The 17,235-nt window shown below is 42.8% G+C and overlaps 1 protein-coding gene across 1 annotated transcript in view; it reads right to left on the reverse strand.

Moving 5' to 3' along the window:
* The window catches only part of CCDC88C (coiled-coil domain containing 88C), a 143,351-nt gene that overhangs the window by 75,947 nt on the left and 50,169 nt on the right, over positions 1-17,235 (reverse strand). Inside the window, exon 4 of the mRNA XM_075065860.1 lies at positions 8,956-9,025. Within this exon, the coding sequence (XP_074921961.1) occupies positions 8,956-9,025 (70 nt within the window). The remainder of the gene's footprint in view (positions 1-8,955; positions 9,026-17,235) is intronic.

Below are 17,235 nucleotides of genomic sequence, written 5' to 3' on the forward strand. Positions count from 1 at the left end.
GGAGGAGTACAGAAATCGGTTTAAAGAGCCCTTTATATTGATATAAAGGGCCTCGTTGTGTGGACGGGTGCAAGGTTAAATCGGTTTAACGCTGCTAAATTCGGTTTAAACGTGTAGTGTAGACCAGGCCAGTCTTACTTCCACTATTAATCAGGTGCCTCCTATGACAATAATTGGCCATTGACACCATATCTACATATGAAACACTCTCAAGTATGTCAAAGGAGTGTGACTAAGTGCTTACCTGCATTAGGAAGTTATCGCTATATCCCTATGAAAAGAGGGCACCATTAAAATACGTTGTCTATTGCACTGTTCTAAAGACAGGATTGGGGAATGCCAGGAATAGTGGTTCAGTGACAATAAGTGATAACTATCGAGACTATAATTATGATCATTGCACTCTAATAACTATAGAATAACATCAAATACATACTTAACTACCTGCAGGCCTTACAATAGCTTACAGTATTAGCTCACGTACAATACTTCATCAAAAATCTGTGTTTAACATTTATCAGTATGCCTATTGGTATGGTAACCAAGGCAAATAATTAACTAGGATAGCTGTGATGGTACCTGTAATTGCCCCCAATGAAACAAAGTTTTCCAAAAATAATGTGATTGATTTTAGCCAGTAAACAGGGCCAGCTCTGGCTTTTTTGCCACCCCAAGCAAAAAAACAAACAAACAAACAAACCAACCCCTGTGTGTGCGTGGGGGGCGGGAAGGTGGAACTGCGAAGCAAAAAAAAAAACAAAACCAACAAAAAAACACCCGTGGGGCCGCCAGAGTGGAAAAGCACACACACACACAAAACACACCTGCGGGGTGGCCGGAGCAGCAAAGCACACACACGCACACACACAAAACACCTGCGGGGCGGCCGGAGCGGCAAAGCGCACACACACACTGAGAAAACACCTGTGGGACACCTGGAGCGGCAAAGCACACACACACACAGAAAAAACACCTGCGGGGCAGCCGGAGCGGCAAAGCAGGGGGAGAAAAAAAAAAACCCTGCAGGGTGGCCGGAGCCAGGGTGCAGGGGGACTCCCTGTGCTGCAGATGTGCAGCGGAGTGCGTGCCCAGTCTACAGGGGGAGTTGGGGAGGGAGCAAGGGGGGAGAAAGAGAAGGGGGGCAGCCTGGGCTTCAGCAGGGCACTCGCCACACGACCCCTCCCACCGCTCCACCTGTCGGGAGGGCTATGCACAGCTCCAGTCGGTTGGGAGGGAAGGACGCGGGCTGTCCTGCCGAGTTTGCTGCAGGTCGCTCCCCTTCTCCGTGCCGCTGACCCCTACAGGGCAGCCAGAGCAGCAAACCAAAAAGAAAAAGAAAAAAAAAAGAGCGGCCAGAATGCTGCCCCTTGGAATCTGCCGCCCCAAGCACGAGCTTGCTCAGCTAGTGCCTGGAGTTGGCCCTGCTAGTAAGTGTATAACCAATTAACCCAAAAGGTGTAGATGTTACTTAATCCAGTCTGGCTAGGTCTTCACTGCAAAACAATTTGTTTATTTGTTTGACAATGGGCTAACTAAAGCAGGACAGAAATCCTGCTGTAAGATCTGAGGGCAGTGAGGCACTTTTAGTTTTTGCTGTGGGGTAGCTAGGTGAGGTCAGTGCTAGACCTTGCTCCATTTCCCTCCTGGTAAAAACTAAAAGTGCCTTGTCTCCAATAGAATTTTACAGCAGAATAGCTAAAGCACTTCAAATTATCTCGCAGTAAACAAATGACTTTTTTGTTTGGTTTTTTTTGTAGTGAAGGCAAAGCCAGAGTTTAGGGGAAGGAACGAGAAATCAAAAGGAAGACTCCAGCTTAATAGCTAGTACTCACAGAACTCTTTGCTGTCTGAAGTGTTCCAAAGCAGAGTTTTTTTCTTAGTATTTTTAATGCTTGAGGGTATTTAATGCACATCTAATGAAAGCTGGTTTCTGTGGCTCACTAGACACACTCTGAAGGTCATGAGGTATATTAATAGTTTTACTCTATAGGCTGCAAACATGTTTTAAAGATAATGTGTTAAAGTTTTAAGAGCCACATTTAGTTCAATTCAATGGGGAAACTGAGGCACAGAAAAGTTAAGTGGCTTACACCAGATTACAGAGCAAGTCACTGGCTGGAACTAAAACAGTACAGTACTGTGTACACTTGGGATTAAAACAACACAGTGACAGACCTGGGACTTCTGTACAGAATCATGTACATTTGGGATACAATATACATTGAACGAAAACAACTATTCTTTATCCCCAATTTAATAATGCTTCCTCCACAGCACACACTCCTGCAGTGCTTTCTAAAGGATTGATTCGCATTATCATAATGAGGTGGTGAAGCCATAAGGCACCATGCTGATAAAACTGGAGACTGAAGTCCTACATCCATAGGAAAGGCACAGCATGAGCAGTCATAGGCAAGCATCCCTAGGCTGCTTCACCAAAGTGTTTCAACGGTGTCTTATGTGGTTGAGAAGATAGTGCCCAGCTCAATCCAGCCCGTGGGAACTCTGCTGAGCTTGCCAAGAAGAGAGCCACTTTGCGATATCTACTAGGAACTCAACTGAGATGTACACACTTATCGTGTGGGTCAACCAACGGCGGACCTGGAGTGGACTTGAACCAGCAACCAAAGAGAAGCGCTCTAAACTCAACACAACAGCATTTATCACCTTGCTGAAAATTCCAGGGCAGCTGTTCCTATGCTAGGTCTCTGAGCCAATGAGGCAGCCAGTGACCTGAGGATTTGCAGGAAGGCCATCTGCTCTCAGCAGTGGGAAAAGGCCTTTGGGTTTTCAGGAAAAAATCCTTTTCTCTGGGATTTTCTCTCTGTGCTGTGGGCCCAGAACACCCCCATGGTCTCTCAGGAGAGAGAGGGTGAGAAACAGATGGCAGGATTGGGGGAGGGGGGGCAAGGTGAGGAAGGAGATTAGGAGACAACAACAAAAAGGAGGATAAAAGTAAAGAGAAAATAAGAGAGATAAATGAGGGGAGGTGGAGAGGAAGCCGGAGAGAGAAATGAGAAAGAGAGAGTGCAGAAGAAATGGTAGATTCTGAGTGGACACATTTTATTTATTCACATTCCTACTGTGTATTAAATTTCCTCAGCAGAAAACAGGGAACTGTAATGTGTTTGTGTGGCAGGGGTTAACATCCAGCAGACGGTGGAGCAGGTGAAACGTGGGAAAACAGATCGGCACTCATTTCTTCCAGTCAGAACAGAGTCCCAAATTATATAAGCCTGAACTCTACAGTTAACATTTTAGAGACAGAGCTTTGTTATTAACAGGGAAAAACTGTACAACATATTTTACAAGCCTTTGTCTCCTTGGACAGTTATGAAACAAAATAAGGAAGGAAATCAGGCATGAAAAAAAATATACCAGTGGGAGACTAAATCTTTTATGATTACAATGAAAAACATTTTCTACCGACATTTATTAGCAGGGACTTTTGGTTCACTCCCGTGCAAGGGCTTAACGGCCTTTAATTTGAAAAAATGTACTGAACCTGCAAAGTGTTTCCAGAAGATGGAAATGTGCTGTAGGTCTAGTAAATTAAGTCACTTTTTTAAATCTTTTGGAGGAAGTGAAGCTAAAAACCCTGAAAAGCTCAGTTCAAAAAAAAAGAAAAAAAAAAAAGTGCACATTTCAAACTGTTTGTTTCCATCAGTTTCTGAAGTATCAGTACTGTGTGTGTTTGGGTCTAAGTGAAGGTTGCCGGGCAACCGAGAAAAAGAAATGAAGTCAGTTTCAGAAGTTCAGGATCATCATACATTACCAGTTCACTCTGTGTGTACGGGGTGGGGTAAGACATGCTGCAAAGAGGAAATTACGAAAGAGAACCATGGTGTATTATGTTCATTACAGCTCCCCCATATGCGCCATGGGATATGTGGAGTTGTAATGAAATGATGAGATTGTACCACTGAGGGGAAAAATATTCCAAAGGGAAGAAGATGGCAGTGTGTGAATGCAATGCTTTAACAACTGTATATTGTACAAAGCAGTAAAGAGAGAACCAATCTTGTATCTCCCAGCAGAACTGTCTAATGTGTCTCAGAAGTTTTCCACCGCTATGAACTCCCAGATTTTTTTTAGTTCCTTACTTTTCAGGAACTAACTATTAAATAAAACAATTCAGCTAGCTCAGAGGCTTTATTTTTTTAAAATATTTATCCTTACCTTAATCTGAATTGAACCAGATGAAATTAGCATGGACTGGAAAAATATTCAGAGGGCATGGGGAAGGGTTACATCTTCTAAACCCAGTGGGCATGTGCCATTGCATAAGCACTGCCCCACTGAAAACTGTAATGCCATTGTTTCAAGTGTTAAGTCCAGGAGGTGTGACTGTAGTTCTAAGAGCAATATAGCAGTCCCAGTGGCCTGAAACACTCACATATATACATGGATGAGTATTTAAGGGATATAAGTATCCTCGCTTACTACCAAGATCCCTATTTGAACATACATAACGCCACTTAGGTCTACATCTTACCAAAGACAAAGGAAAATTCACAATTTGAACGGTCAAACAGGCAATTCTGGAAGGTATGTTTTAGGCAAACACAAGTTGGGCTCAATACAAGAGTGACTGTCCCTTTTGGCTTTGAATTAATGACTCTATGAAGGCAGAAGGGACTCAGAAACCTTTCACAGTTTGAGCAAAACAAATCGTCCCTTTATTTATTTACTCATTTGAAATTAAGCAAAATTTCAGGAATCTAAATATGGGACCTGATTTACTTCCCCAACTAATATGGCTGTCTCAACCTCTCCCTTTTCCAGGAAAGCATACAGACCCTTTATCCATGTTAGTTAACTCCTGATTTCCCCCTGCTACCATCAGTACAAACCCAGATCCCACATCTACACCCTCTTCTGCCTCCTCCTCCTCACCTCTGGTGACATTTGCCCCAGTCTGGGCCCGCCCTCCCTCCATCCATCTCCCTCCTCTCTATCTCCCACATCCATCCCCACCCTCTTATGCCATCATTCTTAACCTCACACCTATCCTCCTCTTTCTCCTCGCTGTCTCTGGAATACCCATTCCATCTCTAAAAATAATCACATCCATCCATGACCTCTTCACATCTTGCTTCCTTCGGCTCTTGGGGGTCTCACAGAGACCAGGATTCCTTCATCTGACATAGCCTTAGCAGCTGTACTCTCTTATGGAGGCCTCTCCTTCATTTCACACTTCCTGCCCTGCATTAGGCCCTGCTGGGGGTGTTGGGCTTCTCCTCTTCCATTCCTGTCACTTCTAACTCCTCCCTTCTCCCCCTTCCCACTCTATCTCCTCTTTTGAACAGCACTGAAGTTGACTCTTCTCTCCTCTCCCCTTCCACGTTGATGCTGTTTACCTTACCATCCACTCAACCCCCTCAAACATCAGCCTTTGTCTCTGATTTCAACTCGTCTCTCTCTTCCTCTTCTGACAGTCTCCCACACTCATCCTCAGTAACTACTTCTTCTACGTTGGTAACTCCTCTGACCCCTTAGCGTCACGTTTCCTCATCCTCACTTCTTTATCGCACATGGAGCCCTGGTTCAACTCTTCCACTCATGAAAAGGACTCAGTTTGGTATTCATCAAGCTCTGCTCTCTCTCTTTAATCTCTCTCTTGCAGAGTTCCCCCTTTCCAACTATTACCTGTCACACTGTCCTATCACTTCTATGATTTCCAGTGCAGTAGTGTGGTTGATTTCTTATCTGCTCTCAGCCCTCTCTTCCTTGTGCCTCTCTCTCCCCATTTTCTTCCACCGATATGGTTACTGATTTTCTCCTTGTTTCATTTTCCTCCAAATCAGACTTCTCTCTAGGCTATGTCTAAATCTTTGAAATTATTTCTGCACGACACCTCTAAGATACGACCTTTCCTATCATTTCACACTGCTGAAGCGCTTGTCTCTCATCATATTACATCTTGATTACTGCAACAGCCTACTCTCTGACCTTGACAAATGCAATCTTGCCTCACTCATATCCATTCAGAATGCTGCTGCAAAGATAATTCTTGTACCATGTCACTTTGACCATGCTACCCTTCTCTTTGCATCCCTTCACTAGCTCCCTCTTTATTGTATCAAACACAACTATTGTCTTCACTGTCAAAGGCCTAGCTCCACTCTACCCATCATCTCTCATTCACTACAAAAGTGTTGACTGCCACTATTTAAATTTTCAAACAAGCACCTTCATGCTTTCTCCCAAGCTGCCACTCATGGTTGAGAAAAGTTCCCTGTAAACATCTGCAGAACTACCTCATAATCCACCTTCAAATTCCTCTCCATAAAACTTCTTTGCTGTGATGCCTACAAAAAAAACTTAACAACAGCTAGGCCACCAGTGTGCTGAAACCATTGTTTCCTTGCACTCCCCTTGAATACCTGTCCGTATCCATTTGTTACCTCTTGTCTTACATTTAAAGGTCAGTGTTTTTGTTCTGTTTTTGTACAGCACCTACTACAGTGGGGTCCTGTCCACGACTAGGGCTCCTAGGTGCTATGATAATATAAATATTAAATAATAACTTCACATTTTCCCATCAATCCCATCACTTTCAGCCTTCAAGTTGTTCCACTTTTGCATTACCAAACCTCTGCTGCAGTGTACACTCCCGTATAATATTAGCAATAATACTTATAGTGTCCCTGTACTTGCGTAACAATTAATTGAAATCCACCTTCTAAAAAACTTCAAAGGGATTAAGCAAGTGAGTGGTTGTAACAGAAGTTTGGAAAGTAATGAATATGGGCCAACAGTGGCCACTTTAAAGCAAGACTTTTCTACAAGAAAGATTTCAAGTGCTTGTTAAATGTGGGGAAAGAAGGACTGAGGCTGATTTCAGGTGAGGGAAGAGAGTTTTACACCAGCTGGACTCCCACAGCCATGATCTCCTCATCGAACACAGTGGCAGGACTGTTTAATATTAAGTGGTATCTAAATGCAGATATCTGTCAGGTTTGCATTCTAGGATGTTTTGAATGCAGCTTCCACTGTGAAGGGATTTGAAAACCTACTGTGGTAGCTTTTTGTTAACTGATGCTCACATCAGGCCAGGAAGACAGGCCAGCCAGCCTTTTCCTAAGATGAATCTCAAAGTTGCTCTGGGAGGGATGTTACGAGATAGGAGGAGAGGGGAGAAGGATGAAGACTGGTGAACTCTGAAGGTAGAAAGCAACACAGCTACATCTACTTTCAGAATAACAGTGGCCCAGAGAACAGAAGTACTTGAGGGGGGTTTTGTAGTATGTAACACACAGACTACACTGGCAATATATTAAAGGGAGACAGCAACTTCATAATCTCCCTGGGCGAGGGGTGTTGTGCAGCTAAGCTGCCCCAGAGACACACCAAGAACAATCCTCTGACTCACAACTCACCTTTGAAGGGAAGGAAGAAGTAATTCGAGCCTACTCTTGGCCAGCAGCAGATTAACTCCCCCTTTGCTCCTGGACAACTCTGCTGCCAGGTGCATTGGATGGATGGAGTCAAGGTTCTGCCCTCACCTGTTCTCTGTGCACACGGCACACTCCCATGCTTGTTCTCCCTGTTGTACTGGGACTGGTGATTCAGGTAGCCTGTAAGGGGGGTGACGGGGCTGGGCTTGCAGACCTTACACTCCTTTTTGTGGGCATGTTGAGCAAGTGGCAATCGTAACTGTAAAGGTGCCAGGAGTACAAACTGTAGTGGTCCATGAACTGGAGGGTAGATTTATTTTCAGACTAAAAATAAAACAAAAACACCCCAAAACTGCTGCCAAGCACAGCAAAAAGAAACCTCATGCTGAGGCTTATTATTCTGGTGAGATGTTTGTTACACCACATCGTTCTCAATCAACGCTGGCTATCCAATTTTCCTTCTATGGTAAAACTGGTATTTCTTCCTTGGCTTTTGCAAGGAGGGAAGGCAATAGGCATTGGCATAAAGTCAAAACCTAACAACAAACCCATAATTTTAGAGGCATGCAGGCTGGGAAAGATCATTTTCAATATTCTGGCTAAACCCCAGCTATGAACTGGGAAAGTCAAACATTAGCTCAGTGGTTCCCAACTTATTTTTGATGGTATTCTCCACGCGATGGAGTGGCAGGGCACGGTGTCCGCCCTGGTGTCCCTTAGCAAAACACCTGGCATGACTGCTAAACATCTGTTGTCCCGTTCCCCCACCCCCATCTATTCTCTCCTTTCCGTGTTCCCTATACTTCTCCTTTTCATTTTCTCCCTTTCTCCATGTTGTCTTGTGTATTTTTGCCTCTTCCCCCACTTTCTTGGTGGCAGTCCCTTCATCACAGCACAAACCACCACTTAGCAAATGGCTACTCAGACAGCACTGCTCTTGTTGCAAGCATCCACAGCTGGATTTATGGGGCCATGTCCATGTGTACTCTCACGACTGAGCTGAGTGCTGCAGGAGCAGAGGACAGGAACACAGCAGGACAAGAGATATTCCCATGTCAGCCTACATCACAGGCTGCACTGGAGCAGAGACCCAAGGAAGGTAGCTTCCAAGAAAACCCTCGCTACTCTTCTACCAGCTATGGGAGCACATAGGGAGTGGGTCCAGGGCCAATCTTCCACAAGAAGAAGGATGAGCCAGTGGCTAGAGTGCTAGTATAGGACTCAAGAGATAGGGTCAATTCTGTGCTCTGCCACAGACTTCAAGTGACTTTCCCAAGATAACACAGGGTTTCTCTGCACCTCAGTTCCCATCTATGAAATAGAAATAATAAGCCTTCTTCATCTCACAGGGTAATGTCTGGATAAATATATACACAAAAAATTGCGAGGCACTAGTACCTGAAATAGAAAGAATTAGCTTTTTCTCTCTTCTCCCCATCCCCCAGATTAGTCCTAGTTTGGGAAACTGCGTGTATAATATCAAAAGAAAAAAAAAGTTATGGAACAAACAATGTTGTGTACAACTCAAAAGAAAAAAATACCCAAAATTACTCACCAGAAAGAGGATCTTTGCCAATCGTTAAAACGTTTGGTAAATGCATTATGATCAGCTGCTGGAGGACCTCCTAAACGAAATGGAAAATTGTAAACAAGAGTCAGTCAAGAATCCAAATCAACTGAATCATGCAAAATACACAGCTCTATTGATTTGCAAGGCTTCGGCATGCTGGCAGTTAAGGAGGTCACAAGGTGAAGTCTCACATGAGACATAAATCACTCTTTGAAGATGGCTACAGACTCTACAACTGAGATACACCAATGGTCTCTTATAATGATGGTTAATGTAGGATTTAAGGGTCTCACAATACTAATAAAAATGAATGCAAAGTGATGCCTAGGCATAGCCATCAATCACACCTTTCCTCCTGACAAGGCCTTTGTTCGTATAGCGCTCAACCCACAGTTGCTGCCATTTTTCTGGATTTACAGCTGCATGTTGACCAAAGCCATGTAAGCCACTCTGGTATGCCTCGTTAATTCAAATAATTCATCAAATTATTTAATGGGTCTGGACATTTTAAGGATGGATGGCGGGGGGGAAGGAAAGAAAGCTATTAACGTGATCTCTTGCACTGTTGTGAGAAATTGGACTGAAAAGCTGTGATTCTTTAGGTACAGGAGAGCTGTCACCCTGCCTAAGTACTAAGTTTTCCCATCATAGGTCTTGGACAAGTGTCATTTTAATTTTGAGGTGTGTGGGGAAATCCCCACAATAGATGGAGAGCAGGAGGTCACATTATTTTGGCAGGTTCCATTTTTCAAAAACTGTCAGCTATCTGAAGCTGAGCAGGGCCTTGAAGTGCCAGAATGGGTCCTGAGGAGATGGATTGGCAGCCAGAGGGCAGGTGCAGTGGTCAAAGGAGCATGGTAAGTACACCACAGAGATGACATTCATGGGATAAATTGCAGAACCATGTGATTCATGAATATTTTGCAACCTGGCATGAAGGTAACTAGCACTCATTTGGGACGACACCATTATTTCTCTCTTTCCCCTCCCCCGAATAAAAAATGGTCCTGTGTTTCATGCACTGGACTGGGACTCAGGAGATCCAGATTCTCTACCCATCTCCCCCTAACCTTTGGTAAGTGCTTTAACCTGCCTGTCTCCATTTCCCATCCTACCTCAGAGGATGCTGTGAAGATAAATTCATTAGTGTCTCAGATATTATGGGAACCAGAGCCATAGCAAAGACTATAAATAAAGCACACAGTGTGTGTGTCTCTCTCTCTCTACACACACACACACACACACCTCTAGAAAGTGTCACCAATTCATCCAAACACACTTCCCCCTTAAACTACTGAATTCTTATTTCTGCACTTTGAGAACCATCACAAAAGGAAAACTGAATCTGAATAGGTAAGGAAATCATTCACTGATCTAGCAGTGTCTAGGGAGGAATTGGAAGGGATTTTAAAAACCATTTTGAGTGCAATATGTTTTATCTTTTCTCTGCTCTCAATTTAAATAAACAACACATGTTTAAAGCAATGGTTAGTTTGCATAAAGAAGAAATGTGTTAATACCACAGCTGATACCTTTGGTGATGTTAGGAAACAAGAATTTAACCAAACACTATATTGCATCAAGATTTGTGACTTGGACTGACTGTTTGCTGAGTCATTATCCAAATGCTGTACAGTACACGTATTTTCAAGACATGCTAAACAGAAGTTTGTTGCCACTTGCTGCCAACAGGTGCAAAACACATTAGATTTCACAGCACATGGCTGGAATATGATACTCTGCTAATCAGTTCCACAATGCATTGTCTTCTTTGCCAGATGGAAATTCTGACAATTCAGTTAACGAACTTGTCTCTTATCACTGAGTTCCTTGGCAAAGGAAAATTTTTTTTTCAATCATCCAGCACATGGAGTGGCACTGAGGCAGGAATGCATAAAGAATTCTTGTTGTCTGTGTCTAATCATCAGATCTCTTGCTATTTAGCTAACAGAGACAAAAGGCGCTGGGGCTAAATTTTATGTAGCTAGCATTCCCACACACTCCTTCTGCAAATTATTATTTGATTACATCACCCAATATTTAAATGACTAGCTTCCCTTCTAGTGATGTGAGTTTATTCTCTGTGACACGGCATGCAAGAATCTTTGTTTAATTGTTACTAATATAAGAAATGGGCCCAAACTGTGAACATCACATCAAACCACGATTTTCTAATTCAGATTAAAAGATTCCATCTGATGCAAGAGATTGTACCTACTTCTCTCTGACCTAAAGAACAGTATCTTTACCTGTGCTATTAGAATCATCTTAGATATTAATAATGGTAATACTCTTATATAGTAAATGGTAAGGCTCTTATATGGTGCTTTTCATCAGTAGATCTGAGGAGGTTGGTATCATTATCCACCTTTAACAGATGGGGAAACTGAGGCACGGAAGTGAAATGATTTACTTGAGTCACACAACTGGCCAATTACAGAGCTGGGAATAGAACCACAGTCCCAGTCCAATACTTTATCCATTAGGCCACATCGCCTCCCGCTAACAAGATCATAGAATTCTTAAAATCCTGCATGTGCATCAATATTTCTTTTATTTGTTTAGTTTCGGCATTTCCTCTCAGCTTGGACTACGAAAATCCATCCAGCCAGTTTTACTTTCAGATGCTCAATGCTGCATTATTTGAGTTGCATACACTGAAGGAAAATGTTTGTTTAAAGGCAACTGTTTTCTATTGGAATTGTAAAAATTACAAACATTTCTATTTTGAAGACATCAGGATTTATAAATATGGAGCAATTTTGAGCTTTGAGCACACTCACATGTGACTCTAAAAATGAGCTGAAATGTTTACTGTCCCAGTAATTTGCAAATCAGCTACAAGACAGACCCCCCCTCTCCCCAATGAAAGCCCTTCAAATTCAACCTGGGCTCCAACAATGGAGTTGTGTTCTTTACGGCTTGTGAATCACCAGTATTAAAAAGATTCTGTGGGCCAAATTCTATTTTCAGTGTTACAAGCCCAACTGTATTACAACATGAGTAAATGAACAGGAGAACATGAAAACGAAATCTGGCCCTACAACTGGAACTTAGTTGACAATAAGCAAATGGTAAATACAGTGCAACTTATTTCTAAAGGTGTAGTAAGCACTTGTATTAGGCTATGTCTACAATTATGGCAGCGTGTAGTGCACAGACATTGCCGTAGCATGGATATGCATAGCAGTGTAGATGGTGATGCACTGCTTAGGTGAGTACAGACATGCTATAACTTCAGGGTATATTCCCTATACAGTTCTCTATGCGCCCAAGCAGTGTCTCCTACGTCTACACTGCTGTTTTAAGCAGGGTAACGTCCTGCTGCCTACCCACTATCAGAGCCATTCACCTCCACATGTAGCTATACATTCAGTGTGGACGCAGCCTGCTTTCCAGTGCTGCATGTACATGTCATCGCAAGTGTAGACAAAGCCTTAGACAACAAGGAGGTTGTAATACTTGTTAAAGGCTTGGAGCTGGATATGGATTTTGAAACAGAGGAGTCTGAAAGAAACTGCAAGTCTCCTCCACCTCCCCTCCCTCCAAGACATTACACTGTGCATGGTAGCCAATGTGAGAGGACAGGCACTAAAAAGAACAGCAGAATAAAGAAATTATGCTGTCCAGAAAGGTTAGCGTTCTTCAGAGCACCAGGGAGGGCTGGTATACAATAAATCCTCCTTTCTCCTTGGAGAGATCCAGTTAATGATTTTAACAGCCAAACTAACCCTTGATTAAAACAATAAAGGCAAGAGCAACAACATATGGTACCAATTTCCCTTAACTATAAGCTATTAGAACAATTAATGGTAATGCTGTCAGCTTTACACCTGAGGCCATTAACAAACCAAGTGGCCATTAACTGCAAGTCATAAATCATTTCACGGAGATTATGGTTTTCCATGTTACTTCGTAATGAAATTTCCATGAAAAAAATAATTTTGATACAGGAAGCCACACTTACGGGATCCGATTCAAACAGCTCATTACTCAGTTTTCAGTGCAAAAGAGGTGATATCAGAAACCAGCCTCTCCCAAGATCAGAATATCAGAAGGCTGGATGTATTTTCTGAAATCTAGGACCCTTTTATGTAACTGGCAGGTGCCATATTGAACTTCAAAGAACAAGGCTGTCCTATAGCTAGAAGAACCAAGCCCCATTTCCCGCAGTGAAACACCCCAAACTTTAAGGATGTTTAGCTTCAGATCCAAACTGCAGCTCGGGTCTACTTCTATTAATTGGTAAAGCACCCACAAATCATAAGAGTGGATTAAGAATCATGAGATGTTTCTAAAATAATAAATTTTGTTGGCTTCTTGTTATTTGCCTTCTGGTTTCTGAGCCTTCAGCGTGCTTTCACGTCATGTTTTAAGCTCTTCTCTATAACAACTGGAATGAAAAACTTACTTTTAAAAAATGAAACTTGAGATTCTCCCGCAGTGCTTTGATTGCAGCCGCTGGGTATTTAAGATAAACAGAAAATAGCACAAGATTCGCAAGAGCCAGCAACATGGTATTACTAGGAACCTGAGTCATGAGGTCCCCGTTTACTTCATTCTCTTTGGCTGATAAGTGCTCTAATTTATTCCTGAGGAGCTGCTGAAAACTCTAGTTTTCCTTTTTTACTAACCCAAGATTAATCTCAGGATATTTGCTTGTCTGTCTTTGCAGGCAGGTGGGATGTAAAAGCATTTCCCATTCTTAGTCTGCATGGTCATATGTTAATATTTTATTCAGCAACAGGTTAGTTAGACAGATCCTCTGAAGTTTAGAAGGGAACATTCTTGGGCAGCACAACCCTATTCCAGGTTAGGCTCTTAAAAATACCTCTGAATCAGCAGTGCGAGAAACAGCTCAATCAGTCTGCAGTTTCTAACAGCTTGTGCATTGATGGCTCCATGGAGCTCAGGGCTGGAGGGTAGGCTAGACTTCCGTCCCCTCTGCAGTGAGGTAGAAAGCTGATTCAGACTAGTTCCTAACTGACATCTCTCTGTATTAGGAAAGCAAGGTTGCTGGAAAAGGTAGTTTCTGGCGGCAGCCATAGTAACTCCAGAGTGAGGAGCAAATGGTTTCAGGGAAGCAGCTCTGAAGTTTATAACAAAGCCTATGACTTTGTGACCCTCACTCTAAACAAAGCATGCTAGGAAGTATGTAAAAACGGCCTTTCCATAGCCGAGAGAGACCTGGAAGGATGCAGGTTGTGCCAATGAGTCTCTCTTGGGGAAATAAAAACAAACTTTCTTTTGTTTGCTTGTATAATCCTTTGCTTTATAATAGCATACCCCTCTGATGAGTGTCTGAACCAATCAAACTGTGGATGAATTTTTGTCTTTTAAGTGAACTGAAATAAAGTCCTGAGAAGAACTGTTTTTCTGTTTACCAGTTCCAAAGTTGGCCTTTGGGGTTTTCTGTTTGTCTGGTCTGGGAAACAAAACTTAAAATGCCCACTTAACCAGAGATGGGCCAACCCCAGAACCCCAAAGATGAATTGGGGGTGGGAAAGAAGACTTCTGTTGCAAGTAGGATCTAAAACCTTAAGAGGCTCATTTTAAGGCTATGGGGCAGCTGAAATCTCACAAGAACAGCCTCAAAGATTTAGGTGACATGGAAATTCAAATCCTAAACTGAACCTCAGCCCTGATTCAGCCTCAAACCAGAATCCTGGCCTAATCAGGATCCAAACACTACCTCCTCAGTCCAGTTGTACCGTCCATGCATATGGTTTTTCAAAGGCTACTACATGATTTACACAGAAACTTCTCCCTACATCACAGTACAGTGTTAACATACATTCACCATTAGCTTCTCCTGTAGATTTAAATTAACTTTCCCCTGAATCCTAAAAACACATGTAGGCACTAAATAAATTATCTAAAATTTGCAGTCTCTTGGTCATTGTAATTCAATGCCCAAGCCAGGTAAGTCCACTTAAGAATACTATTTAACTAGAAAATGCTAATTGCCCAGATGATTGAAAGCCAAATGGCTCTTTCCTGCTTACTCATAATTACCATGAGAAATATCATCACCTGCTTTATCTTCACCACAAAGACATCACTACTGACCCAGAGCGGCTAGTCTAAATTTCAACATAAACTCAGGCCCCATAGAGCGGATGGGGCTAACAGAAATATTAAGGTTTGTCATGAGTTTCTTTAAGTTCTTAATTATACATTATGATCATAGTTTCACCCCCTATACATATGACCTTAATACGTGTACCAGAAAAATAAAACTATGAGCCTGATTCTGGAAATATCACCTGCAGTGGGACTACTCACTGTAGTAAGCACTACACCCTGGGGTAGTTGAAGCTCAGCTCCCACAACAGGAAGTGTTGGCAGTTCTGGATCATGATAGCAACTGATGGCTTCACTCATTATACCTGGCTCTCATAGAATCCAGGGGTACACATGGAATGCAAATTGCATTGACTAGAGAGAAGCCCCAAGTCAAAGAGGTGATTGGATTCAAGGTATTTTTGGTTCAGAGCAATTTCTAATTTGCTAGGGAACATACAGAAAAACAGGCTTTTCTTCAAAACTAATTTAATTATATTAAATCTAAGAAATTTAAATGTTTTCAATTTTGTTTTTATACATCAGTGAAAACAGTTATTTTTAAAGCAGTAACACAACCTGTTGCTTGCAGACTGCAGAAATAAAAACCAGGAAGGAAATTTGATGTTTAGTGCCCCAACTGGGATAAAGGTTAAAAACTGACAAGTAAGGTAGATTTTAAAAAATATTTCAGTTTTAATGAGCCCGGGGTTACTAGTTACACAAGTAAATACATTAAACATACAATGTTGTAAACCAATGTGATAGTGCCCCTTTAAAGGTTAGACAAGATAAAACAAGTTGTTGCAGGGAAATTTCAGTGCAATTAAATACAAACAGATCTATCAAAAATCTCTACATATACAACTTACAATTTGCACATACCTGAGCACAGTTCTTGTACAACTAGGAGGTACTTGTTCCCCAGGTAACACATTATATATACACGACAAACTATTTGATTAAGAACTTTGCTTACTTCTGCAACCATTTTATTTATTATTTAATGGACAATAGGATTAGAAGTGTTTCAAGGGCGATTTTTGAAAACCAGCAACTTAGAAAGCACAATTCCAAAACCCCATCAAGTGGAAACTAAAAGCCAATAAAATAGCTGTGGCTTCATCCATTGAGAATAATCAGCCCTGACAATCATAGGCTGGAATTTCAGCAGGAGGGCAAAGTGAAGGAATCATATCTCATCGTAACTATACAAAGCGTATATGGGATGCAGGTAACTGCAGTAGCAGCCAAAGGAGAGAAAAATAAACCCAACATAGGTGCAGCATGAGCAACGTTCTATTAAAAAGTTTAATAGGGTCACGGCAGCATACAGAGGGTTATTCTACCGACAACTGGCACTATAAAAAGAGAACCTCCATAAAGCCATCTTCCACCAATCCAGTGATACATTACTGGTCAGATACCATCACTAATGATCAGTGTTATGATTGTTATGTGTATTACGGGAGCACAGAGGTCCCAGTCAGAAGCGGATCCTAACATGCTACATGCTGTACTAACACATTACAAAATAACCTTTGCCCTGGTTAGCTTATCATCTACAGACCAAGTGCAACAAGAAAATGTGACAAATAGGAGGCAAGGGAGGACAGTAGGGTTGCCAACTTTCTAATCGCACAAAACTGAATACCCTTGTCCCGCCCACTGACCCGAGGCCCAGCCCCTGCCCCACCCCTTCTCCGAGACCCCCACCCCTTGCTTACTCCATACCCCCTCCCTCTGTCACTCACTCTCCCCTGTCCTCCCTCACTCATTTTCCCCATGCCTGGGCAGGGGGTTGGGGTGTGGGAGGGGATGATGGCTCTGACTGGGAATGTGGACTCTGGGGTGGGGCTGGGGATGAGGGCTTTGGGGTGCAAGAGGGGGCTCTGGGCTGGGGCCGAGGGGTTCAGAGTGTGGGAGGGGATTCCTAACTGGGGCAAGGAACTGGGGTGTGGGAGGGGGTTTAGGGTGTGGAGTCCAGGAGGGAGTTTGGGTGCGAGAGGAGGCTCAGGGCTGGGGGAGGAGGTTGGGGCGTGGGAGGGAGTCTGGGCTCCAGGCAGCGTTTATCTCACTAAGGTGTCTCCCGGAAGTAGCAACATGACATGTCCCATGACTCCTAGGCAAAGGGGCAACCAGTGGGCCCTGCCTGCTGCATGTACCTGCAGGTGCCACCCTCGCAACTTCCACTGGCCAGAG

Source organism: Chelonoidis abingdonii, chromosome 4, assembly GCF_003597395.2.
Source record: "Chelonoidis abingdonii isolate Lonesome George chromosome 4, CheloAbing_2.0, whole genome shotgun sequence".
Taxonomy (NCBI): domain Eukaryota; kingdom Metazoa; phylum Chordata; order Testudines; family Testudinidae; genus Chelonoidis; species Chelonoidis abingdonii.